The 26,040-nt window shown below is 40.5% G+C and overlaps 1 protein-coding gene across 1 annotated transcript in view; it reads right to left on the bottom strand.

The window, feature by feature from the left end:
- Nucleotides 1-23,444: 23,444 nt before the first annotated feature.
- rab10 (RAB10, member RAS oncogene family) overlaps nt 23,445-26,040 on the bottom strand; it is a 76,556-nt gene continuing 73,960 nt past the window's right edge. Inside the window, exon 6 of the mRNA XM_041187819.1 lies at nt 23,445-25,241. Within this exon, the coding sequence (XP_041043753.1) occupies nt 25,158-25,241 (84 nt within the window). The 3' untranslated portion in view covers nt 23,445-25,157. The remainder of the gene's footprint in view (nt 25,242-26,040) is intronic.

Raw genomic sequence — 26,040 nt, 5'->3', positions numbered from 1 at the left:
ATGGCACATGGAGTATGACGTGGTGAAAGGAGAGGTTATGGCAGGAATATGTTTGAAGGAATAAAAAGCAGAAAATGCTGGAAGTGCTCCTATCTATTTTATCTCGGGTTTCCACCATCTGCAGTATTCTATTTTTCCAATTAATTTTTAGAGGAAGTTAGGGATCGCTGTACATATAACACACATTTAGATACATGGACAAAAAGGAAATTAGGAAGGCACATGGGCCTATACTCTCCAGATATCAGGTGAAATGAGAGGTAAAATTATTCAAACATAAGATTCTGAGAGGCTGTTTCCCTGACTGGAAAGTCGAGAACTAAGGGGTATAATTTCAGGTTAAGGGTTCAGCAATTTAGGACTGAGATGAAGGGAACCATGGAAATTTCTTCACTCATAGAGCTACGAGTCTTTGGAATTTTCTACCCAATTGGGCTATTGATCCTCAGTCATTGAGTATATTCAAAAGACCTTGGAGCTCTGTCATGCCCAGTAAAGGCATGTCACACTCAACTTTTAAATTATGAACTTTACCTGGTGTAATCTTGTGGAATTGACTTTTCTTTTAAAATGTGCTGAAAAAGCTAGTCACCAAAGGTCATCTGACCTGATCCGTGAATTCAAAAACTGCCACCTTGCCTCACAAGGATTAAAGGACACTTTCCAAATGAAGAGGTGTCAACTACCCCTATCCTGAGACCACCAAAAAACATTCCTGAATTGAACGGTCTCTCTAAAACAAGGACAGCGATTGTCTCAACCCCTTCAGGGTGAATGCCTGTAAACAAGAAACCAGGTTGTGGCTATCAGCATAAGACCAACAGCCTATCTGGAAAGAGGAACTGTGAGAAGTCACATGGGAGGACAGCCATGTGGGTCTTTAAAAATTTTTTTTAAGTGTATAAGACACAGCAGCAGCAGTAAGGGCAATAGCCCTTAAGAACCGGAGACTGTAACATCAGCAAGTCTCCAAGCTTGTACCTTTTGCAGGTCCATCAATACAAAAGAGTCACCTCGTGGTAACACGACTGAAGCAACTAACTTTGTGACGTGCAGAAAGTCCACCTCTTTGAGAGAATTTTGAAAACTGGCTCATGACTCCTGCTGTTGAACTTACCTAACTACACTTTTGGAGTGAAGATATCTTTTGCATCAAGCCTGTAATACATATTTATCCAGAATAGGACAATCATGTGAATTAGGAACTATTCCTTTTGTTTATAACTTGTAAAAGTGCACTATTCTCTTTAACTGTAATTTCCTTGAGTGTGTTTGTGTGTGACTGTGAGAGTGAGTGCAATAGCATTAGATTTCTGGATGAGCATATGAATAAACAATCCTCTTTATTTAAACCCACGATAACTTGGCTATTCGACTTGTCTGCACACTCAGGGGTTAAGAAACACACACGTCTTCCTTTCAAAAGCATACTGATTACGGACAGTAGTGGAGAGAACAAGGGCCCTGTCTGTAACAACTTCAAGGAAATCAAGGAATATAGGGAACAGAGAGGAAAGTGGAGTTGAGGATTGATGATCTAATTCATTGCTACATGGTTTACTCCTGCTTTGATTTATTGTGTTCTTATTTTGCTTTATGATATGCTTTTTAATATGCTAATTACATTTTATTTTACCAGCAGGCACGCTCCCAAATGCTAAACAGAGTTTGCCATCACAAAACTAGAGCTTGCCACTTCAAAATGTAGTCATTGGATCTATAAAAAGAATATTTTGCATCTCCTTGTCCCGCTTTGAAAAATATTTTAAGATTTTTGGAGATTAAAATGTGGTAAAATTTCTTCTCTTCTTAGGCAGTTCCTCGGGGTCAAGGATGACTTGCTTCTACACTAAAAATCAGCTCTCAGGTGACTGAAGAGTCCAACACATGGCTTACAGTCTCTATCGCAGGTTGTAGGGGGACCAGGTGGGTGGGGTGGGGTGCCCAAGTTGCCAGATGCTACTTTCGCTGTTGACGCTTGGCTTCAGCTCGCCTTTGGCAATGAGGATGATAGCAGATGCCTAAAATTTAGCATGCAAATAATAGGTCATAATTTGCATCGGCTAGCACCTAAAGTTAATTAGGCTGGCCCATGCCCATTTAGGTATTTAATTTATTTGCACAGCAGGTTGCTGAAAGTATGAGTTGATAAGGGCACAGCGAAGAAAAGCAAGCATCAGGAATGGAGTGAACAGGGCAAGCAACTATGTATCTCCTTAACCAATCAGATTGAATCACTAAATTAAAAGCACAAGGACTGCAAAGGATGTATAAATTAGAGTGGATGAATGCAATGTCAAATCAGGTACAGAAAGGGAAAGAAAGATTTGATTAAGAAAGAGAAAAAGATACAGAAATGAAAGTAAATTAATTTTTTTTACATTAAATCTCCAACAATTAAAACTCAAAGAAATTAAATTCCACACTTGATAGTTAATTTCCATTGCCAGAGAAGTCTTAAGTGTTTAACACTTACCACTTTGTTAAAAGGATACTTAAGAATAAAATAGACAAGACAACTTCCTGCGACAAGTTTACTTCTTGACTACTGTGCAAACACAGCCATTTCACACTGTTCAATGCATTTCAATGATGAGCCGGAAAGTGACATGCCATTTTTGCAAAACTAACCGTGGAGCTGTTCATCTCAAACAGCAACTTCTGCATTTCCACATTTCAGTTTGAATCTCCCCTCATCTGATGTTATTGTAGCTCACCATTGCCCATGAGAAATTGCACAATAGCTTCACCATTATGCAAATAGAAAATTCTAGCCCAATGTATTAGTCCTCTCCAGCTCCACCAGAATGAAGACTTTTGGTTCAACTTAGAAGGGGGCAAAGTGCTTTTGTTTACACTTTCCATGGACTGAATTCAAGCTAAATACATTTTGCCACTGGTTTCTGGTTCACACTGAATAAGTGCATCATATAAATTTATTCACAATGCCGGTAACTTTTAAACACTCATGCTTCAATCTGAATGAGGAATGTTGCACATTAATGTTACAGAACGGGTATGTTTGTGCTCTAATTTATTGTCAGACTAATAGGGCTTGGGTTCGTGACCTCGGGAAGGCAGAAAGTTGCTCTTACTTGAAATGGGAATAAAAAGTTCCAAAGCCACTCTGCATGTTAATAAGCGACTAAGTCAAGGGCTGCCAGAGATTTGGTAGTCGGGCCCATTGTCGATCGTGTAAAATAAGTACGTTAGCGACACACAGTGGCAACGAACTAGTACTGCACAAACCACTCCATTTGTGGAAAAGAATCACGTAGAAACAAATAACCATTCTGAACAGTCATGGAACTGAACTGAACTACTGTTGACAATCTTACAAACCTCATAATTGTACGTCTTGGGACCGCGTCTTTAAATTTAAAGGTTTACTAGGCTAAAACCAGGAATGGGTGGGTTGTCTTATGAGGAAAGGCTGGACAGGTTGGGCTTGTATCCACTGCAACTTAGAAGAGTAAGAGGCGACTTAATTGAAACTTTTAAGATCCTCAGGGGCCTTGGCAGAGTGGGTGGAAAGAGGATGTTTCCTCTCGTGGGAGCATCTAGAACTAGGTTTAAAAATAAGAGGTGGCTCATTTAAGGCAGAAATGAGGAGAATTTGTTTCCCTCAGAGGGTTGTAACTATGGCGTGAGGGTTGTAAGAAGGTGCAAAGTATTTACACTCCGAGACAATGGCAGCAACTTGTATATTAACAGTTGAGACTGTGAGTCTCCAAAGTCCCGGAAGTGTTCAGAATGTCAGATGGTAAACAGTTGTGCTTTAAAACTTTTCATTTAGTTCCAAGATGAGTGAGACTGTCAAGGATAGCTGACTAGCATTTCTACCAAGAGACAAGGTCCATAAGGATCACATTGCCAGGGGGAAGCATGCAGAGGAAGCCATTGTAAAGCTCAGGTTACAGGCTTGCCTAGAACATCACAGTGTTTTTCATCTTCCTGGATCCAGGAGAGAGGGAGCAGCTAGAAGCCAACATGTTTCTGTGATGCACCATGCAGGAATGCAGGTAGAAACTTCCACTTGGATGGTAAAGCTCAAATTTGTGGAGAACTAAAAAGAGGCAGCAATAGTTACCTTGCTTGGGCTAGAGGCACAACCTCTGGGAAAGGAAAACCTCACTGTGAAAGGCAGTTCTAAGATTGCAATTTACCAGGCTGAGAAGAGAAAAGAACTGGCATAAACCCTCAGGAGCCAAGAATCATTTTGGATTGATTCGGGAAAAATTGAATGTCTACATAAAGAACAGTGCAAAGTGTACCTGTGTACTGTATTTTTTCAGCTGGGGAAAGAAGGAGGGGGTATTCCTTCTGTGGTGTAAAGTATAAGTTGCTTACAAAGATGGCATTTAGTTAATAGTGTTTCGAGTCATTTGTTACGGTAGTCTTAAAACATGAAATCTTGACATGTCATTTTTTCAGCTATTAACTGGAAATTATTTATTTTTAAACATTATTGGTCTCCACAGGTATCATAGCACTACTGATATTGCTACACAAGTACAGTGTCCATTTGCCTGATGTGCATTATATAATTTAATGCAGAGAATTTAGGCAGAGGTTAGCAAAAGACCTAAGTATGTGCAGGTGTACTGCTGGAGTTTAACTATGAAGATTTCTGGTGTTTGGAAGCAATTTGTTTTAGTTCATTTTTAGAAATTTTTTTTACTAAGACCTGGATTATACTTAACCAAAGTGTTTTTCCTCGCATCATCCCCCAAAACTCAAGCCAGCACATGTTTTGAAGGACTAAGTATTGGAATGGCCTTCCCAACAGTTATATCCCTGATCCGCATGAAAGAAGAGGAACAGAAGCTCAGTGTGAAACATCACAACAGAGGTCAACAATTAAATGTTTCTTAAAGAAATACTTCAAACTTAAATACATCAAACTTAAACAACGCTTTGCGATAGGTGCAGTTCACTCAACCTGATAAAGAAATAACTGAGCACTTCTGGATACAGCTGAGGCTAAGAGCCCTGATAACATCCTGCTGTTGTGCTGAATGCTTGTGCTCCAGAACTAGCTGTGCCCCAAGCCAACCTGTTCCACTACAGCTTCTTGACAGAGTGGAAAATTGTCCAGGCAAAAAAGCTGGACAAATCCAATTAGGCCAAATACCATCATAGTCTGCCCTTGATCATCAGCAAAGTGACAGAAGGTGGTATCAACAGTACTTACTCAGCAATAGCCTACTTACCAATGCTCCCTTTGAGGTCCACCAAGATGACTCAATTCCAGTCCTCATTACGGCGTTGGTCCGATCATGGATAAAAGAGCTGAATCCCAAAGATGAAGTGAGAGTGATTGGCCTGGCAAGGCAGCAATTGATTGAGTGTGGCATCAAAGAACCCTCCTAAACTCGAAATGGAAATAAGAGGAATAACTTACCATTGGCTGAAGTTATATCTAGCACAAAGGAAGATAGTTGTGGTTATTAAATCATCTCGGTCCCAGGGCATCACTGCAGGAATTCCTCAGGGTAGTGTCCAAGGCCCAACCATCTGCAGCTGCTTCAATGGTCTTCCCTTTATAAAGGTTAGAAGTGGGGATGTTCACTGATGATTGCACAGTGTTCAGTACCATTTACCACTCCTCAGATACTGAAGTAGTCTGTGCCAGCATGCAACAAGACTTGTGCAACATTCTGGTTTGGGCTGACACCTGGCAAGTAACATTTATGTCACACAAATGCCAGTCAATGACAAATGTCAACAAGATCTCCCCTTGACATTCAACAACATCATCGCCAAATCCTCCACTATTAAAATCCTTGGGGTTACCATTGACCAGAAACTGAACTGGACCAGTGACATACATTCTGTGACTACAAGAGCAGGTCAGAGGCTAGGAATTCTGAGGGGACTCCTAAAATCTGACCGCCATTTACAAGGAACAAGTTAGGAGTGTACATGAATACTCTTCACTTTCCTGGATGAATGCAATTCCAACAGCTCTGAAGAAGCTTAACACCACCCAGGATAAAGACCAGAATCTTCCAGACTTATAAGGTTCTGATCCCAACCAAGTTTGTGTCAGCCTCTGGAGCGATCTTAGACAAGGCAGCCAATTGTTTGCCTTCCAGTTAGGATCAGCAGGCAGGAGACTAGATCAGCAGTATAATTAAGAGCACTACATTTAAAGGGATGTCAGCAGCCTGTACACGCACACATCTACCCACCCCCAATGATAACTGATTATCTCAATAATGGCCATCAATGCTACACACATCTGCTCCATTGACTCTCTCTCTCTACTCTCAGAGAAGCAATCTATTTTTGGAGAACAATTTGTTTTGAAGCTCTTTAGTCTGTCTTGGGCTTCTAGTTTATTTATGCTGAAATTAGTTCTATTTGGAGTATCACAACTGAAAGAGAGCACAATGATAATTATTTTCTCCTAACATTCACTCAGAAAGGAATCATTTGTTATATTATCTTGGGCTCAGATTCTACTTGTTTACATCTCCTTACCCACCTTCTTACTGTTGAACTACTAAAATACTAACTTAATATTGTATTTTATATCTCCAGTTATAGTTTTACAGGTCCTTCTTTGCCCCTCTTATGTTTCTTTTATTCGTCCATGGGACGCGGGCGTCGCTGGCTAGGGCTGCATTTATTGCCCATCCCCAACTGCCCTCGTTCAGAGGACATTTTTAAGAGTCAACCACGTTGCTGTGGGTCTGGAGTCACATGTAGGCCAGACCAGGTAAGTATGGCAGATTTCCTTCCAGAAAGGACATTGGTGAACCAGATGGGTTTTTACAACAGTCGACAATGGTTTCATGGTTATCATTAGACTTTTAATTCCAGATTTTTATTGAATTCAAATTCCACCATCTGCCATGGTGGGATTCAAACCCGGGTCCCCAGAGTTCCCTGGATCTGTAGTCATCCTGGTGAACTCTTTTACCTTTCTCCAGAGGTTTTTGATGTTATTCTTCCCTCTTATTTGCTCTGATTAATTTGTTGATTCATTTAGCCTTGCCCTGAACCTTGCCATTTTGTTGACCTGAATGCCCATCATGGGCAGGCAACGATGATTTCCCACTGTAACTTTGCCTCCTCTGAGCTGACAAGCTTCTGACAGTGTGTGGGAACAATACATCCTTCAGAAAATTTTATTGCACTGGGGAAATAGGGGCTAGTTGTACATGTACTTACTGGAATTGGCTTTCTGCTGTTGCTGGGTGGGTAGTCTACCTCCAGTAAAAGAGCATGGAGGCAGAAACAAGTGAGGGAGTGGCCAGATGCATCTCTTTCATTTGTGTCCACCATCCCCTTGGCTGTAAAGCCACTGCCATGGATCTGAAAAACTGGCCAAAGCAATCTGCTTGATCAGCGCCCTATGCACCCACTGGCGCAGGGTACACCATTTGCAAGAGGTACTGCAGCAACTCACCAAGGCTCCCTTGACAACACCTTCCAAACCTGTGACCGCAATCACAGAATCACAGTGCAGAAGAGGCCCTTCGGCCCATCTGGTCTGCACTGACACATGAGAAACACCTGACCTACCTACCTAATCCCATTTACCAGCATTTGGCCCATAGCCTTGAATGTTATGACGTGCCAAGTGCTCATCCAGGTACTTTTTAAAGGATGTGAGGCAACCCGCCTCCACCACCCTCCCAGGCAGTGCAGTCCAGACTGTCACCACCCTCTGGGTAAAAATGTTTTTCCTCACATCCCCCTAAACCTCCTGTCCCTCACCTTGAACTTGTGCCCCCTCGTGACTGACCCTTCAACTAAGGGGAACAGCTGCTCCCTGTCCATGCCCCTCATAATCTTGTACACCTCAATCAAGTCACCCCTTAGTCTTCTCTGCTCCAACAAAAACAACCCAAGTCTATCCATCATCTCTTCATAACTTAAATGTTTCATCCCAGGCAACATCCTGGTGAATCCCCTCTGCACCCCCTCCAGTACAATCACATCCTTCCTATAATGTGGCAACCAGAACTGCACACAGTACTCCAGCTGTTGCCTCACCAAGGTTCTATATAACTCCAACATGACCTCCCTACTTTTGTAATCTATGCCTCGATTGATAAAGAAAAGTGTCCCATATGCCTTTTTCATCACCCCACTAATATGCCCCTCTGCCTTCAGAGATCTATGGACATACACGCCAAGGTCCCTTTGTTCCTCAGAACTTCCTAGTGCCATGCCATTCATTGAATACTTCCTTGTCAGATTACTCCTTCCAAATGTATCACCTCACACCTTTCAGGGTTAAATTCCATCTGCCACTTATCTGCCTATTTGAACATCCCGTCTAAATCTTCCTGTAGCCCAAGACACTCAACCTCACTGTTAACCACCCGGCCAATCTTTGTGTCATCCGCAAACTTACTAATCCTACCCCCCACATAGTCATCTATGTCATTTATATAAAAGACGAATAATAGGGGAACCAGCAGAGATCCCTGCGGTACACCACTGGACACTGGCTTCCAGTCACTAAAGCATCCTTCTGTCAACGCCCTCTGTCTCCTTAAACTAAGCCAATTTTGAATCCACCTTATCTAATTACCCTATATCCCATGTGCATTTGTCTTCTTTATAAGTCTCACATGTGGGACCTCATCAAAGGCTTTGCTGAAATCCATATAAACTATAAATCCATTTTGGTAGAATGAGGAGAGATGATGCTAAGTGGCACACGACAAGGGAGGCCTGAGGGTGCTCGCACAGACATCTTCAAAGGTGACAGGATAGATTATAAAACAGCAGTTAATAAAGCGTATGAGATCTTGGGGTTTTATATAGCTGTGGAGTAAAAATACTGTGCACAATGCTAAACCTATATTAAACACATTGAGGTCCCAGCTGGAGTTTTAGGAAGGGAATGAAGGCATTGGAGAGGGTGCAGAAGAAATTTACTAGAAGGTTCTGAATTACAGTTATGTACTTGTAGATAGACTGAAGAAACTGGGGTTATTCTCACAACAGAGAAAGTTGAGAGAAGATTTGACAGAGGTGTTTAAGATCATGAATGAATAAAGAAACCATTTCCAATAGGTGAAGGATCAATAACCAGAGGACACAGGTCAAAGGTGATTGGCAAGAAAGAAAAGGTGATATGAGGAAAAGTTTAATAAGCCCAATGGCCTGCTTCTGTGCTGTACTCAATTCTCAATGATTTTATATGGTAACACTGCTGGCTATAGAGAATAGCGGGAATTGAGCATTAGTAAACAATGAGTTCAAGATTAGAAGTGAATTTTACACTTCTGCAAAGAACGTGTCCTAACTGTGCTGTGGTTGTACACTATTAGCTGCATCAAAATAAGTAGTGTTGTTGTACTTGCCTTAATTATCAACATCTAGCAAACGCAAGAACCAAATAATGATCTCCTACATAATTGCTATATTAAGTGGGAACCAGTCTGGCTAGAGTAGATAGACAGAAACTGTTCCCATTAGTGAAAGGATCAAGAACCAGAGGATGCCTGAGTGTGAGCAATCAGGATATGGAATGCACTGTATTTAAGTGTTCTGGAGGCAGATTCAATCGTGGTTTTCAACTGGGAATTAGGTGATTATCTGGGGAAAAGAATTTACTAGGCTACAGGGAAGAGGGGCTTGACCCAAATTGCCAAGCGGTTGTGGTACTGGGTTTGTAACCCCAAGATCAAGAGTTCAAATCTCACAATGGCAAACTATGAAACAATGTAACTTCATCTGAAACAGATGGAAACAGGTTTACTCAAAAAAAAAAGAGTATCAAGAGTTCAAATCTCACAATGGCAAACTATGAATCAAGAGTTCAAATCTCACCATGGTAAACTATGAAACAATGTAACCTCATCTGAATAGGAACAGATGGAAATGTGTTTGTACTCAAAAGAGTTACAGGGAAGAGGGGCTTGGCCTAAATAGCCAAATGGTTATGGTACTGGGTTTGTAACCCCAAGATCAAGAGTTCAAATCTCACAATGGCAAACTATGAAACAATGTAACTTCATCTGAATAGGAACAGATGGAAACGGGTTTGTATTGGGAAGAGGGGTGGGATGCAGGTGGAAAATGGGAGTAAGCAAGTTGCCCTTGTATGGACATGACAGGCTGAATGGCCTCCTTCTGTGCTATAATCATTCTATGATTCTACCTGGACTCAAGGACTGGCTTTCAACATTGGCTACACAGGCAGACAGAGATTGGGCCTGCAGGAAGCAAGGAGCTTGAATTCCACTCTGTGGAAAAACCTTTTGAGTAGCTTCACTGTAGGAAAGGCAAAACAAAGCAGAAGTAACTCCCCAACCCCCATCGTAAGACAGCCTCCAAGAAAGTATTCTTAATGAGTAGATAAAACCTCTGCTTGCACCCCTCTCCACATTATTGTTGGTCAAGTCCCCAGGTGCTTCCAGACTCCATGTGAGATGAATGCTTGGAGTTAAATTTGACACTCTTTCCAATTAAATTATTTAACAATTCTAACAATCTTATTTGAAGTGTCAAGAACAATGTTCTTATTCGTAGCCATTCAATCTTGTTGTGACATGGCAGGTGACATGTGCCAGGCAGACCAAATCCACAAGAGAAACTTGGCCACGCTGTCACAATGGCTTTGCAATTTGTATTTATTATAAGAAGATGTGTGCACTGAATTCAGAAGTAATGAGTCCACTAAGACCTTTAGCGATTTTAAGAATTAAATTAAAATATTTATTGACAAAAGAAAATGTTTCAAGCACATAAGACTACAATTACTTAACACTATAACACATCCTAAAATTCCTAATTAACCTGACTCTAAATTACACACTCCTTTAAGGCAACAGTCCAAAATAGATTTTAGATTTAAAAAAAAACATGCCAGCAAGTCACCACAGTACCCACTTGACAGTGGAATTCCAAAAGCCTGTCTCCAACTTTAGTTACTGGACACAGCAGACTTTTGCAAACATGGCTGGAGGTTTCCCTAAGGCTGTTTCATACACTCATATTAGATCTTACATTGCTTCCCAACATAGCCTTTCATTCTTTTTCATATATGTTTCTCTCTAATATGTAAACTCCATTGTTCCATATGTCTTTGGAACTTGATCTTTCCCATAAAATAAAAATCTTTCATGTTGCCAATATTGTCAGTAACCTTTGGGAAAAATAAATACACTCCTTAGCCTTGCTTATCTGGCTAGTTGTAAACATCCTAACATTCCTTTGAAACCCAAACAACCCCTTCACTTATCTAAAAATGCAAATTTCCTTCACACCTTTTTGCTAAGACAGCATCCATGTTTACTCATTAGCATTTCAATTACATTTCTACACCTAACTTCTTTTGATAATTTCAAGCTTGCAGTCTACCTGACTCCAAATGTAATTAAATCACCCAGACAGAACCATCTACACTCCAAACCCATAAACCTGCATTACAATAAACCAGAAAAATATCATGAAAATGATTATACTTTTGTAACAATCAGTTTAACCTTTTCAAAAGAACAATCATCTGAAGACTCATTAGCACTGCAGATTCCAAGATCATAATATCTGATATTGTTTTCAACATAACCATTGTATTTGTCTCACACTTGGGTACTATGTAAAAATTGCTAGTTAGGGGATAAAAATGGATGTGTCCTAGTAGCACATCCTGACTGTTGATCCAATGGAGACCAATTGCACCAGCACCTATCCGCAGAATTTTCATCTATGTGTTAGCATACAATTTTACCCAGAACCAAGCAAGTTGGGGTTGTGGAGAACATCAAATGAAGATTATGCATTATGTATTCATGGAGGTCAGGTAGCATAATTTAGAGTACTAAAACACTATGCCACACAAGCTGCCAGTTCTTTGTTCTAGCAGTCCAAAAGTAATCCCACTGTCCTCTCGCTTTATCCAGTTTTACCTTACATGCCACAATGATCTCTGCTTCAACTGCCTCACATGGCAAAGCATTCCATGCTTCTGACAAGGAAATCTTTAACTGCATTCACACTTCAAGGGCATGTATTTGAACTCCTAGGTCTGCTTATCCACATCCTTGAATGATTCTAGCATTCAATTTGTTCCTCCTAACATCAATCACTTATGACCACATCAGGGGTCCTCAACTTTTTTCCTTCCAAGGTCCCCCTACCGTGTTATAAACAAATTCCAGTGGAGCTCCTGTAAGACAAAATGGCAGGGAAAGCTAACAACCCCATTAAACACACCAGGGAAAAAAAATGGAGAAATAAGCAGTGCCTTGAGTGACTACCCACTTCACAGCAACACAATAAATTTTTAAAGGCAGCCCCCTTTTTTTCATCCTCCACACGTCTTCACAAATAACCAGTATTGATTCAAAGGACGTGCCCAAAACCATTCCTGTCCATTTATCAAGTGAGACACATGGTTATAAATATAAACCAGAGTTTGAGGTAGAAGGGGAACAGTGATAATACCTTAAACTATTTTATTAATTCAGACTCAAAACATTGCCTCCTTCAATCATACTGGACCCAGATTATTAAGTCTTTTTACATCCCTTCCACAACATGTGGCACACAAACTCTATTGTCTCAGTTGATCGATGTATTTTCCAATGTGGTTCTGAATCAGAGTAGGAAGGTGTCTGGGTTCGATGTCTGGTTTGTGCCATGATCCAAGTCAGGCTGGCAGCTACAATTGGTCTCAAAGCTCCATTTCCTCTACTCAATACCAAACCCCAACATAGGTTATGGCCTTGCTGCTGGACCAGAGACTGCAAAGTTTCCTTCTTTCCACCCACTCGCTCCTCTCCAAGCAATGTGCTAGACACTCTCTCCCCATCCCAAACGCACACCAGCTCCCTAAGGTCAGTTACACCAGGGCAAATCATTACTTCCCCCACACTACCTTGACCCATGCAACGACACACCAACTTGCAAATTTACCCACTAAACTCAGGCTTTAAGAACTTATAATTCCAATTTTAAATAGTAAAAAGCTATGAACATAGAAACGATGACAAAAAAGATATATGATATACAAAGTAATTTTTCCAGTTGTGTGTAAATGGTGCCCACCTTGTTTATGTATGCTTTTTATAGCTTAGAATCAGACGAGGCTTCTTGTTTCAATATACACAGGAGACTAACATTGGGACAAACCAACTCATGGAAGGCTACTGACACACTACTCATAGACCTCTTTGGATCCTCAGACCGCCAGTTGAGAACTTCTGACCTACATTACATTCCATCTGGTAACTGACAGTCCGTTCTGCTAACTTCTCTTTCTGAAGGCTGCCTTCCTAACAATGGCATCTACAAGAATGAAAGGAAATTGTCAGGAGTTCTGCCCGACATCCCGTGTCATTTTACGCGTCGGTGAGCGGGCCCCAAATACCTAGCAATTATAGTGTCTTTCATGCCAACAGGTTGCTTCAAATTTAAGTAATTATTAAGTGGGCAAATATGGCATCCAATTGGTTGAAGAGCTTAAACAGGTTTTCTAAATTCTTAATATATTGATATCCCTTAGAACTTCAAATCACTGATCACAAATGTCAATAAGGTACCTTTAAGTGGTTACAGAGCACTGAAAAAGTGTCTGCAACAATCCTGCTGAACTCACGTGTTCAAGTAAGAATGAGGTCATAGAATCATAGAGGTCGACAGCACAGAAAAAGGTCCTTCAGCCCATCGAGTCAGCGCCAGTCAAACAAGTATCTAACTATTCTAATCCCATTTTCCAGCACTAGGCCCATAGCCTTGTATGCCATGGCATCGCAAGTGCACATCCAAATACTTCTTAAATGTTACGAGGGTACCTGCCTCTACCACCCTGTCAGGCAGTGAGTTCCAGATTCCCACCCCTCTCTGGGTGAAAAAATTCTTCCTCATATCCTCTCTAAACCTCCTGCCCCATACCAGCCGAAGTATTGCAATTAATAAGCAGATCTGACTTTTCAAGCAATTTAACAAGATGTTCACTTGAAGTAATCAGCATGTGTCTATGGTATTCTCACCAGATTAGAAGTCTATCACTCTAATCAGTTAAACATGAGCGTGCAGAAAATGTTTTTCTTCATGAATGAAATACATAAAAAAGTGTTTTGACAGGAGACAGCCAGTTGAAATATTAAAAACTTAAGAGCCAAATCAGCAAAAATTCAGCATGCAATTGCACATGTTAAGCACCCAAGCACTGATGCAACATTAATGCTGTGAATTAATATTGGAAAAAGCTCAAATTAATATAATGGCAGACAGATTTATCACACTGATGTTCTAACCAAACACCCCAGAAGAGGGATGATTTTGGCAAGGAAATATAATATATATATATCCTAATAGGGGTCAATAGCTTCAAATTATGTCAACACTTCAGATGTTGATGTAAGGTAGTTCAATTGATTAATTATACACTAATACAAAGTAAAAGAAAGCCTGCAGCTTTACACATTGTATTAGACTCAAAAAGGATGCATATTTTCTGTGCTTCTTTCAAGCCCCTCCAGCAGCTCAGTTGACTTAAGACTGAATAGCAAGTGACACAAACCTCTATGGCTCCAGATTTAATTGTCAATCTGTTCCTCACATAATCTCAGCTAGGCCAAGAGGTTGACAGATAATTAAGGGGTAGTAACTTTTGGAACAAAGAACAGGGAGGTCATTTATTACTTGGGAATTGAAATTCTAACTGGGATCGATAAACTCGGGGATCTCAGAGGACAAACACAATCTCACAGCTGCACCACAGGTTAAGCAAGGCCATAAAAAAAGCTAACCAAGCACTCAGGGCTTCATATCTAGAGGGATAAAATTGAAAAGTAGAGAGGATGTGCGAAACCTGTATTGAACCTTGGTTAGACCACACTGAGTATTACATGCAGTTCTTCTAATTGCCACATTACATACAAACATATGAACAGGGAGCAGAAGTAGGCTATTCGGCCCCTCAAGCCTGCTCCACCATGGCTGATCTGTTATTAACCTCAAATCTGCTTCCCGCCTATCCACGAACAACACCTTGCTTACTGAAAATCTATCCACCTCTGTCTTAAAAATATTCAAAGATTCTGCTTCTACCACCTTTTCAGGAAGAGTTCCAAAGACTCGCAACCCTCAAAAAATTTTGCTTCATCAGTTTTAAATGGGCAACCTCTTTATTTTTAAACAGTGTTCTAGATTCATCCACAAGAGGAAACATTCTCTCCACATCTACCCTTTCAAGACCCCTCAGGATCTTATATGTTTCAACCACATCATCTCTTACTCTTCTAACCTCCAGTGGATATAAGCTTCATCTGTCTAACCTTTCCTCATAAGACAACCCGCCCATTCCAGGTATTGGTTTAGTAAACCTTCTCTGAACTGCTTCCAAGACATTTACTTCCTTCCTTAAATAAGGTGACCAATACTGTATACAGCACTCCAGATGTGGTCTCACTAGTGCTCTGTATAACTGAAGTATAACCTCCCTACTTTTGTATTCAATTCCCCTTGCAATAAATTATAACATTCTATAAGCTTTCCTAATTGTTTGTTGTTCCTGCATGCTAGCCTTTTGCAATTCATGCACTAAGACACCCAGGTCTCTCTGCATCTCAGAGCCCTGCAAACTCACCATTTAGATAATATGTTTGACTCTTATTCTTTCTGCCAGAATGAACAATTTCACACTTTCCCACATTATACCCCATTTGGCAGATCTTTTCCCACTCACTTAACCCATATCTTTTTGGAGCCTTCTTATGACACCATCACAACTAACTTTCCCACCTATCTTTGTGTCATCAGCAAATTTGGCAACCATCCCATCCATCCCTTCATCTGAGCCATTTATATAAATTGTAAACAGTTGAGGTCCTAGCACGGATCCCTACGGCACACCACTCGTTACATCTTGCCAACCTGAAAAAGACCCATTTGTGCCTACTCTCTGCTTCCTGTTAGCCATCCAATCTTCTATCCAGGCCAATATGTTACCCCGTATACCATGAGCTTTAATTTTTCACAATAACTTTTGATGTGGCATTTTATCAAATGCCTTCTGGAAATCTAAGTACAGTACATCCAATGGTTTTCCTTTATCCACAGCACATGTGACTCCTTAAAGAACTCCAATAAGTTGGTTAAACATGATTTCCCTTTCACAACATCATGTTGACTTTGCCTGATTACCTTGAACTTACCCAAGTGCTCTGCTATAGCTGCTTTAATAATAGCTTCTAACATTTTCCCTATGACAGATGTTAAGTTAATTGGGCTGTAGTTTCTCACTTTCCATATCCTTCACTTTTTGAATGGAGTTACAGCTGATATCTTCTGGAAAGTTTCAGAAAATTAAAACCAATGTATCAACTATCTCACTTGCCACTTCTTTTAAGACCCTAGGATAACGCCTGGGTACTTGTTAGCCCACAGCTCCAACAATTTACTCAGTACAACTCTTCTCTGGTGGTTATAATTTTCCTGAGTTTCTGATTTATAGCTGCTTCTGGGATGTTGCTTGGTTTTTTTTAATTCATTCATGGGATGTGGGTTTTGCTAGCTGGGCCAGCATTTATTGCCCATCCCTAGTTGCCCTTGAGAAGGTGGTGGTGAGCTGCCTTCTTGAACCGTTGCAATCCATGTGGTGTAGGTACACCCACAGTGCTATTAGGAAGGGAGTTCCAGTCTTTTGACCCAGCGACAGTGAAGAAACAGCGATATATTTCCAAGCCAGGATGGTGACTTGGAGGGGAACTTCCAAGTGGCGGTGTTCCCAACTATCTTCTAGATGGTAGTGGTCATGGGTGTGGAAGGTGCTGTCGAAGGAGACTTGGTGATTTCCTGCAATGCATCTTGTAGATGGTACACATTGCTGCTACTGTGCATTGGTGGTGGAAGGAGTGAATGTTTGTGGAAGGGATGCCAATCAAGTGGTCTGCTTTGTTCTGGATGGTGTCAAGCTTCTTGAGTGTTGTGGGAGCTGTATTCATCCAGGCAAGTGGGGAGTATTCCATCACACTCCTGACTTCTGCCTTGGAGATGGTCATTGCCTGACATTTATATGGCACGAATGTTACTTGCCACTTGTCAGCCCAAGCCTGGATATTGTCCAGGTCTTGCTGCATTTGGACATGGACTGCTTCAGTATCTGAGGAGTTTCGAATGGTGCTGAACATCGTCCAATGATCAGTGAACGTCCTCACTTCTGACCTTATGATGGATGAAGCAGCTGAAGATGGTTGGGCCAAGGACACTACCCCGAGGAACTCCTGTGGTGATATCTTGGAGCTGAGATGACTGACCTCCAACAACAACCCTTTGTGCTAGTGGACAGCTGGGACCTCTATAGTAAAGACTGATGCAAAATACCTGTTCAAGTAATCTGCCAATTAATTTATTGCTTTCCATAATCAATTTTCCAGGCTCTCTTTCTATAGGACCAATGCACACTTTGTTAACTAGTTTCTTCTAAAAATCATTATAGACTGTTACTGTTGTTATATTTCTTGCTAGATTTCTCTCATACTCTAATTTTCTCCTCCTTATAATTCTTTGTCATCATTTGCTGTTTCTTATATTCTGTCCAATTATATACTTCTTTAAGTTTGATACTATCTTTAACCTTTTTACTTAATCACGGATGGTGTGTCCGTCCCTTGGCTTTTTCTTACTCGTTGGACTGTGTCTATTCTGTGTATTCTGAAACATTCCCTTAAACATTTGCCACTGCATCTACTGCTGAGAAGATGGTAGCAGACGAGCTTGAGACTTTGCAATTGTCAAACAGGTTTGAGGTGCTCATAGCCTGTGTGGATGAAAGCGAGGTCTGCAAGGTGGACGACCTGACTGGACATGGCACTGTGGTGCAGGAAGCCTTTCAAGCAGGGGGTGGGGGCATAAAGGAGTGTAGTGGTAGTAGGGGCTAGTATAGGCTGGGGGTGGGGGGGTGGACATCGTTCTCTGTAGCAAAGAGCGAGACTCCAGACAGCTGTGTTGCCTGCCCGGTGCCAGATTTCAGGACATCAGCTCGGGGCTGCAGAGGAACTTACAGTGGGAGGGGGAGGATCCACTTGTCATGGTCCATGTAGGTACCAATGTCATAGGTAGAACTAGGAAAGAGGTTCTGCAAAGTCAGTATGAGGAGCTAGGTACCAAATTTAGAAGCAGAACTCAAAAGGTAATAATCTCTGGATTATTACCTGAGCCACGTGCAAATTGGCATTGGACAAATAAGATTAGAGACACAAACGTGTGGCTCAAAGACTGGTGTGGGAGAAGTGGGTTCCAGTTTGTGGGGCACTGGCATCAGTATTGGGGAAAGTGGGGACGGTACCATTGGGAGTTTACATCAGAGCCATGCTGGGTTGCTGAGCGTGCTTGCAAATTGCACAGGGCTTTAAACTAAACAAGAGGGGTGAGGGACCAAGTTTGGGTAGAGGTAGCAATTCAAGGTGTAGAGTCAAGACAGGAGAACAAAATAGTAATATGAGAAATGAGGGTTAGAGAATGGCAGGGACAGAGGAAAAAAACCTAAATACACATCAACAGTCAAGACTAGATGTTACAAAGGTAACTGAAAACACTATCTGAATGTGTGTAGCATTGATAAAGTAAACGAATGGATGACCCACATTGAATGCATTTAAGACTGAGATAGATTGGTTCTTGATTGGTAAGGGGATCAAAGGTTACAGGAAGGCGGCGGGAGAATGGGGTTGAGAAACTTATCAGCCATGATTGAATGGCAGAGCAAGACTCGATGGGCCGAATGGCCTAATTTCTGCTCCTATGTCTTATGGTCTAGTAGGAGAAAAAAGTCATTTGTGGGAGTGGTCTACTGGCCCCTAACAGTAGCCACAGTATAGAACAAAGTATTCAAGAGAAAATATTGTGTGCTTGTGATAAAGGGACGGCAGAGATCATGGGTGATTTTAATCTACATACCAACAGGAAAAATCAGATTGGCAGTAGTAGCCTAGATGAGGAGTTGGAGCAGCATGTTCTGGAACCAACCAGAGAGCAGGTTATATTAGACTTGGTATTTTACTTTTATTGATTCATGGGATGTGAGCTTCAATGGCTGGGCCAGCATTTATTGCCCATCCCTAGTTGCCCTTGAGAAGGTGATGGCGAGCTGCCTTCTTGAACCACTGCAATCCATGTGGTGTAGGTACATCCATAGTACTGTTAGGGAGTTCCAGAATTTTGATCCAGTGCTGGTGAAAGAATGGCAATATATTTCCAAGTCAGTGTAATTCTGTAAAATGACAGGATTAATTAATGACCTCACAATCAATGCACCCCTAGGTTGCAGCAACCACAATATGATTGAATTTGACATCCGGTTTGAAAGGGAGAAGTGTCTCTTCTAGTATCTTAAACTTAAATAAGGGCAACAATGTAGGGATAAAATCTGAGCTAGCTAAAGTGAACTGGGAAACTAGACTAGAGGATAGATCAATAGAGAAGTCGTAGCAGACATGTAAGGGGATATTTCAGATTATAATAGGAATGTACTTATTCTGAGTAAAGAAAATTTCTAAGGGGAGGATCCACCAGCCGTAGTTAACTAAAGTTAAGGAAAGTATCAAACTTAAGGAAAAAGCATACAACTCCGCAAAGATGAATGGCAGGTTAGATGACTGGTCAGAGTATAAAGAACAGCAGAGAATGACTAATTCGTTTCTGCTGCTTAACCTGTTTGAGTATAGAGGAAGTTAGCTAGAAATGTAAACATGGATAGCAAGAGCTTCTACAGGTATTTAAAAAGGAAAAGAGTGAGTATTGGTCCTCTAGACAGTGAGTGGGGGGAGTTAATTGTAAATAGTAAGGAAATGGTGGAAGAAATGAACAAATATTTTGCTTGTGTTCACTATAGAGGATACAAAAACATTCCAATAATAGCTGCAGATCAGGTGGTGAAAGGGAGGAACTTGGTGAAATTGAAACCACTAGGGAAACAGGCAAATTGATGGAGCTGTGGGCTGACAAGTTTCCAGGTCCCATGGGCTACATCCTCGGGTCTTAAAAGAGGTGGCTAATGAAGTATGATTTTCCAAAATTTGCTAGATTCTGAAAAGGTTCCATCAGACTGGAAAGTAGCAAATATAACCCCTCTATTCAAGGGAGGGAGGCAGAAAACAGGAAACTATAGGTCAGTTAGCTTGATGTATGTCATGGGGAAGTTATTAGAATTGATCATTAAGGAGGTTATAGCTGGGTACTTAGAAGAGCTCAAGGCAATCAGGAAAAGTCAGCACGGTTTTGTGAAAGGAAAATCATGTTTAACCAATTTATTGGAGTTTTTTTGAAGGAGTAACATGCGCAATGGATAAGGGGGAGCCTATAGATATACTGTACTTGGATGTCCAGAAGGCATTTGATAAGGTGCCACATCAAAGGTTAATACGGAGAATAAAAGCACATGCAGGGGGTAACATATGAGCATGGATAGGAGATTCGCTGGCAGGCAGAAAGCAGAGTATGGATAAAAGTGTCTCTTTCAGTGGCACACGGGTCTGTGCTGGGACCTCAGCCTTTTACGATTTACACCAATGGCTTAGATGAGGAGAGCAAAAGCATGATAGCTAAATTTGCATTTGACACAAAGATAGGTAGGAAAGTATGTTGTGAAGAGGACATGAGGAGGTTGCAGGTGGACATAGGTTGAGAGAGAGGGCAAAGAGCTGGCAAATGGAGCAGGAAGAACAAAAAAGCGGAGTGTTACTTAAATGGGAAACAGATGCATAATTGAGGTGCAGAGCGATCTAGGTGTTCCAATACGAGTCACAAAAAGTTAGTATACAGGTACAGCAAGTAATTCAGAAGGCTGATGGAATGTTATATTTTATTACAAGAGGGATTGAACATAAAGGGATATTATTCTTATTATACAGGGCATTGGTGAGACCACACCTCAAATAGTGTTCGCAGTTTTAGTCTCCTTATTTAGGGACGGATGTAAATGCATTGAAGGCGGTTCAGAGGTTTATTGATTGATACCTGGAATGAGTGGGTTGGACGGACTGGCTTGTTTCCACTGGAATCGAGAAGAGTGAGGGGTGATTTGATTGAAGCATACAAGATCTCCAGTGGCCTTGACAAGGTGGACATCGAAAGAATGTTTCCTCTTGTGGGTGAGTCCAGAACTTGGGGGCACAGTTTTAAAATTAGGGGGCACCATTTAAGGACAGAGATGAGAAATGTTTTCCCTTGAGGGTTGTGCGACTTTGGAACTCTGGAAGGATCATTGAATATTTTTTAAGGCAGGGGTAGATGATTCCCTTGCCTAGCAAGAATCTAAAGGTTATCAGAGGGTAGATGGGAATGTGGAAATCAAAACACATGATCTTATTGAATAGCGGAGCAGGCTCGAGGAGCTGAAAGGTAAATAAGAAATAGGAACAGGAGTAGACCAATCACTTAACTGAATTTTCCAATTCACTTTAGCTCTGCTTTTATTCCCTCATATTTGCCCTTATTTAAGTTTAAAGAGTCTCTGACCCACTGCTCACATGGAATGTAAAAATCAATCATTTTATGGTTACCACTACACCTAAGAGCACCTTCACCACGAGGTCATTAATTAATCCCATCTCACTGCAGGATACCAGGCCTAGTAAAGCCTGCTCTGATTGGCCCCAGAACATACTGTTCTAAGAAATTATCCCAGAGACATTCTATGAATTCTCTAGGCTACCTTTGCCCACCTGGCTTTTCCAGTCTATATGTAGATCAAAGTCTCCCATGATTATCATTGTGCCTTTCTGACAAACTCTCATTATTTCCTCCATTATGCTCCATCCTACCATGTGGCTACTATTTTTTTGGGGGGGTGGGGTGGGGAAGAGAGAGAGAGAGAGAGAGAGAGAGAAAGAAAGAGAGAGAGACAAGTGGTGACGGGGCACTGTACACGACTCCAAGTGACTTCTTGCCTTTATCATTTCTCATCCCTACCCAAACCTTTTCCACATCCTGGTTTCCTGAACCTGGGTCATCTCCATCTATTGTGCTAATACCATCCACCTTTTCCTCGCTTCCTGTCCTTCCCAAAATGTCCTATACCCTTTTATATTCAGGTCCCAATCAATAGAGGCACAGGAGAGGATGAAGATGGAAGGGATGCAAAGAAGATTTCCAAAGACGAAAGCAGAAATGCTGGGTATACCAGGAAAGGGTAAACAGACTGGGTTGCTTTTCTCAATAAAAAGCTGAAGGCTGACCCGAGACATTGTAAATCATGCAAGGTACTGATAAGAGAAAGGTGGTTTCCTTTTGTGGGGAAGAACGCAACTAGGGGCCAGTAAAATAAGATGGTCATGCAGTCAGACAGGAAATCCAGAAGAAACTTTACCCAGCAAGTGGTAAGAATGTGGATCTACCAACCACAGGGAGTGGTCGAAGAGATTAGTTAAAGAGGTACATTTAAGGGGAAGTTAGACGAGCATGCAATAGAGAAAAGAATACATGGTTATGATGATAGATTTAGATCAGAAAAGATGGGAGAAGGTTCAAGTGAAGCATAAACACAGGCATGGACTGAATGGCCTGTTTCTGTGTCACAAATCCAATGTAATCTCACATGATAGAATCCTGTGATTGGACTGAGCATCCCCAAGTTAGAAAAGGAGAAACTTAGCATCAATTCCAGCTTTTGGTCACTGATGGGTATTTGCATGTGATGCCAGTGGATGACAAGGTCAGGTGCTATTGTTTATGATCTAATCTCATAGCTGCACATCTGCTTTCACCTCCACAACACAAGAATTGTACTCCAACAGTCCTATGGGGGTTGGAGTTTTGGGGGGGGGGGTAAAGAGAAGAGGAGAAAAAATTTGAGAAAAGAAATCACTCTCTTATATAAATTATATTTTTAAAAAACACACTGCTGGCTCTACACTACCAAGACATGAACCAATCTCGTACTCCTTTTTAAGAAAAGTGGCATCACAGAATAAATAGTCTGTGTTGATGTGACTTATTGTTCCACAACTGATGGAATTTACAAAGCTTATAAAGCATATAAATAAAGATAGAAATATCACAAAAAGTAAAACACAGTGGTGCGGTTCTAGTCTCTCTCAAAACACCTGCCATACTTCAACTGCAACATTAAATGCATTTTAGACTCAAATGACTGTTTTCAATTCTCAAAATCACCAGAGCTAAAAATTGGCCAGTGGCACAAATGACCTGGCAGTCAAACTACATCAGATATCATTTTGCATTGAAGTAAAATTTTGATATTGAACAAAAAAGCTCGGTATGACTTGATGTGGCTAATGTAAAGATGATTTCTCCAACTTCCAATTTAATTTGATTATAGTTGACGAAGTGAGGGCTGGACAAATCATTTTGACTACCCACATGTGCACTAAAAGTAAAAATACAGTGACTAAGACACAAATATTGGACGTGAAGCTTCAAAGGTTACTTAGTAGCGATACAATCACATATACAGATTGCTGCTCTATTTTCAAGTTAGACATTGAGTTAAATTAGCAATTTCAACATTCCAATTTCAAATGACTTTAATTCATTGCATTTAGTATTTCTTTTGATTTACCAGCATAATATGGGTAAATATACAAGCCAACAATTCTCTACTTTCCCAAGATTCAGTAACATAACAGTAAACATCTAGAAATATTTTATTGACAATTTTAGTAATTAGAAGTATTAAACTACAGTCTCCAGTGCTGGAATGGACTGCTAATGAGATTTATTCAATTCTGTGTTGGTCATCACAAGGTTTACAAATGATCCCAAAGAACTGTACATAAAGGCTAAGCACCACTATATTAGGCAACAGCCCATCAGCGTAAACAAAGAACTGATTACATTGGTTACTTTGTGTATTCCCTTATGTTCAGTGCGGGATAAAAAAAATTAGGGTGAAAGCAATTTACACTACAAGAGGACTGTGGTCAATATATTAGGAACATAACCATTTCAGTATAGTCAAAGGTCTAAAATTGGTTTATCAATTTCAAAAAGCATTGACCAATCCAGAAAAGGCTGCAAATGCGCTGCCCGAAACATGCTTTTGATCTCAGACTGACATCGCATAACCAGTAATCCCAACATTTGCACATTTAAGTTTCTCATTCATTTCAAATGGAAAGCAGCCTTTCAAAAATGTTAGAACCATATTGCTTGCAAAACTCCCAAGAAAGTTTGTGCAGAAACCACCACCTGAAGATTAGATAAAGAAAGTGACAAAAAATTGCAATCAAGCGACAAGAAACACAACACGTTTGGCTATTTGGAAGCTGCAAAGCCTAACAAAACTTAACTGTCAGTGACTGGGAAAACACTGATTAGGCCAACAGGCCAATCACAATATACCTGAAGTTGCTGGTAAATGTGATATGCTGATATTGGCAGCAGACAGAAGAACATGTTTCAGGTTGCAGAACTGCTAACTCATCAGGATACAGTCTACTGCCTTTATCAAGATCACCTGAAGACAGCTATCCTGCAGATTTTTTGTTGGTGGCCCAAATTATGGAAAATTGCACAGTTGAAGAAATGAAAGCCACATAACCCTAAATAAAAAAAAATAAGCACTATTACATGCATTAATAAATTTCCGATTTTCTCCTCAATGGAATAGCATAAAAACCAAGTCAGTCTGCATAACCAGGAAATATTGACCAAGAAATACTGGAATTTACCACAAAAAAATTGTATTCAGACACTGGCAGCTGTAATGCTTTCATATCACAGTAAGTAGATACTAAAACAGCCAAGTCTGAAAACTGGTCTTCTGCCTCAGCAATTGTTCAGTTACGCCTGTTTTCAAAATAAGGCACAAGACAAAATCAAATCCAACTTAAAAAGGAAAGCAGTCTACATGGGTGTCTGAAATCTCACTTTTTGCACAAATGTACAAATTAAAAAGTACATTATACATAAGAGAAAATTCCACTGTTGTACAAAAATTTGTTAATTCTAACTTTTATTCTTATACAATTTGCTGAGTTGAAACCATTGTTACTTTGATGATGAATTTAACTATAATACAACCAAATGTAGTGAGTTGAGCACGCACATTTAAAATGAGACAATAAGTCACAGACATGATTTTATACAGGTTTTCAAAATTGTGTGTGTCAAGCAGGCAAGATGTAAGAACTAAGGGTAATGAGAATTTTGTTTGTTTGTTTTAAATGGGAAAGAACATTTTAGATAGAATGCATAAAGTGGATTTCCACAGGGATCGCTCAGCTACAGCATTTCTTCAGTCCTGTTCCACCACCTGCAGTGCTGATATCTACATTTTCCCTGTCAGGTTCTTTTACGGGAGTCTGCGGAATAAAATAGAAAAATTAATGACTTCAGCTAACGTTTAAAGCAGCCTTTTAAAAAAAAACTGAACTACATGGAACATTAAGCTGAAGGTCTGAACAAATCTACAACATACGTATTCCTTACTCAAGTACACAGGAGCTTATATGGTTCATAACTTACAGATAAAGAATGCAATTTGCCCCACCTCAGTTGATCCAGAGAAACCTGACAGTTTAAGCACTTTGCTGCAATGTTGAAAGTTTAGAAAACTATAGCCCTACTTGTCTATTTGGAAGACTATTCTAGGCATTACTAATGTTATCTTTCAATAGCTTGAATCATTGTCAAACTCTCAACTCAATTTCAAGCAATATGCTTGATTTACCATATTTTACCCCAATTATCTAAATACCTCAATCATCTTGCCCATCACATTCAGATCTCTTCTCAGATACCTCCTTTTCCAGACTGAAAAGCTGAAGTATCTGCAATCTTTCCACCAAGGGATCAACCTCATGGTCTGTCTCCACACTATACCTATTGTTTAAATATCACTCATATCTTAACTTTCAGAATCAAATGCAATACTTAAGGTGTGTTCAGACCACTAATTAATTTGACAGACATTTTGCTGTTCCAGCTAGTGTCCAACATTCACTCGAGTATGTTGAATGGTCTGAAGTTAAGATCTGGGCTCAAATTGCACTTGATTGCCAAGTAAAGTTACTGTGCAAGTTTCTGCCAAATTAATTTACATAATCAAATATAAAATTTTTCCTGAACCAGCACAATCAAGCAGTTAATACATATTTTCTT

The sequence above is a fragment of the Carcharodon carcharias genome, chromosome 5 (genome assembly GCF_017639515.1).
Source record: "Carcharodon carcharias isolate sCarCar2 chromosome 5, sCarCar2.pri, whole genome shotgun sequence".
Lineage (NCBI taxonomy): Eukaryota > Metazoa > Chordata > Chondrichthyes > Lamniformes > Lamnidae > Carcharodon > Carcharodon carcharias.
This window is presented reverse-complemented; position numbering and strand designations above follow the sequence as displayed.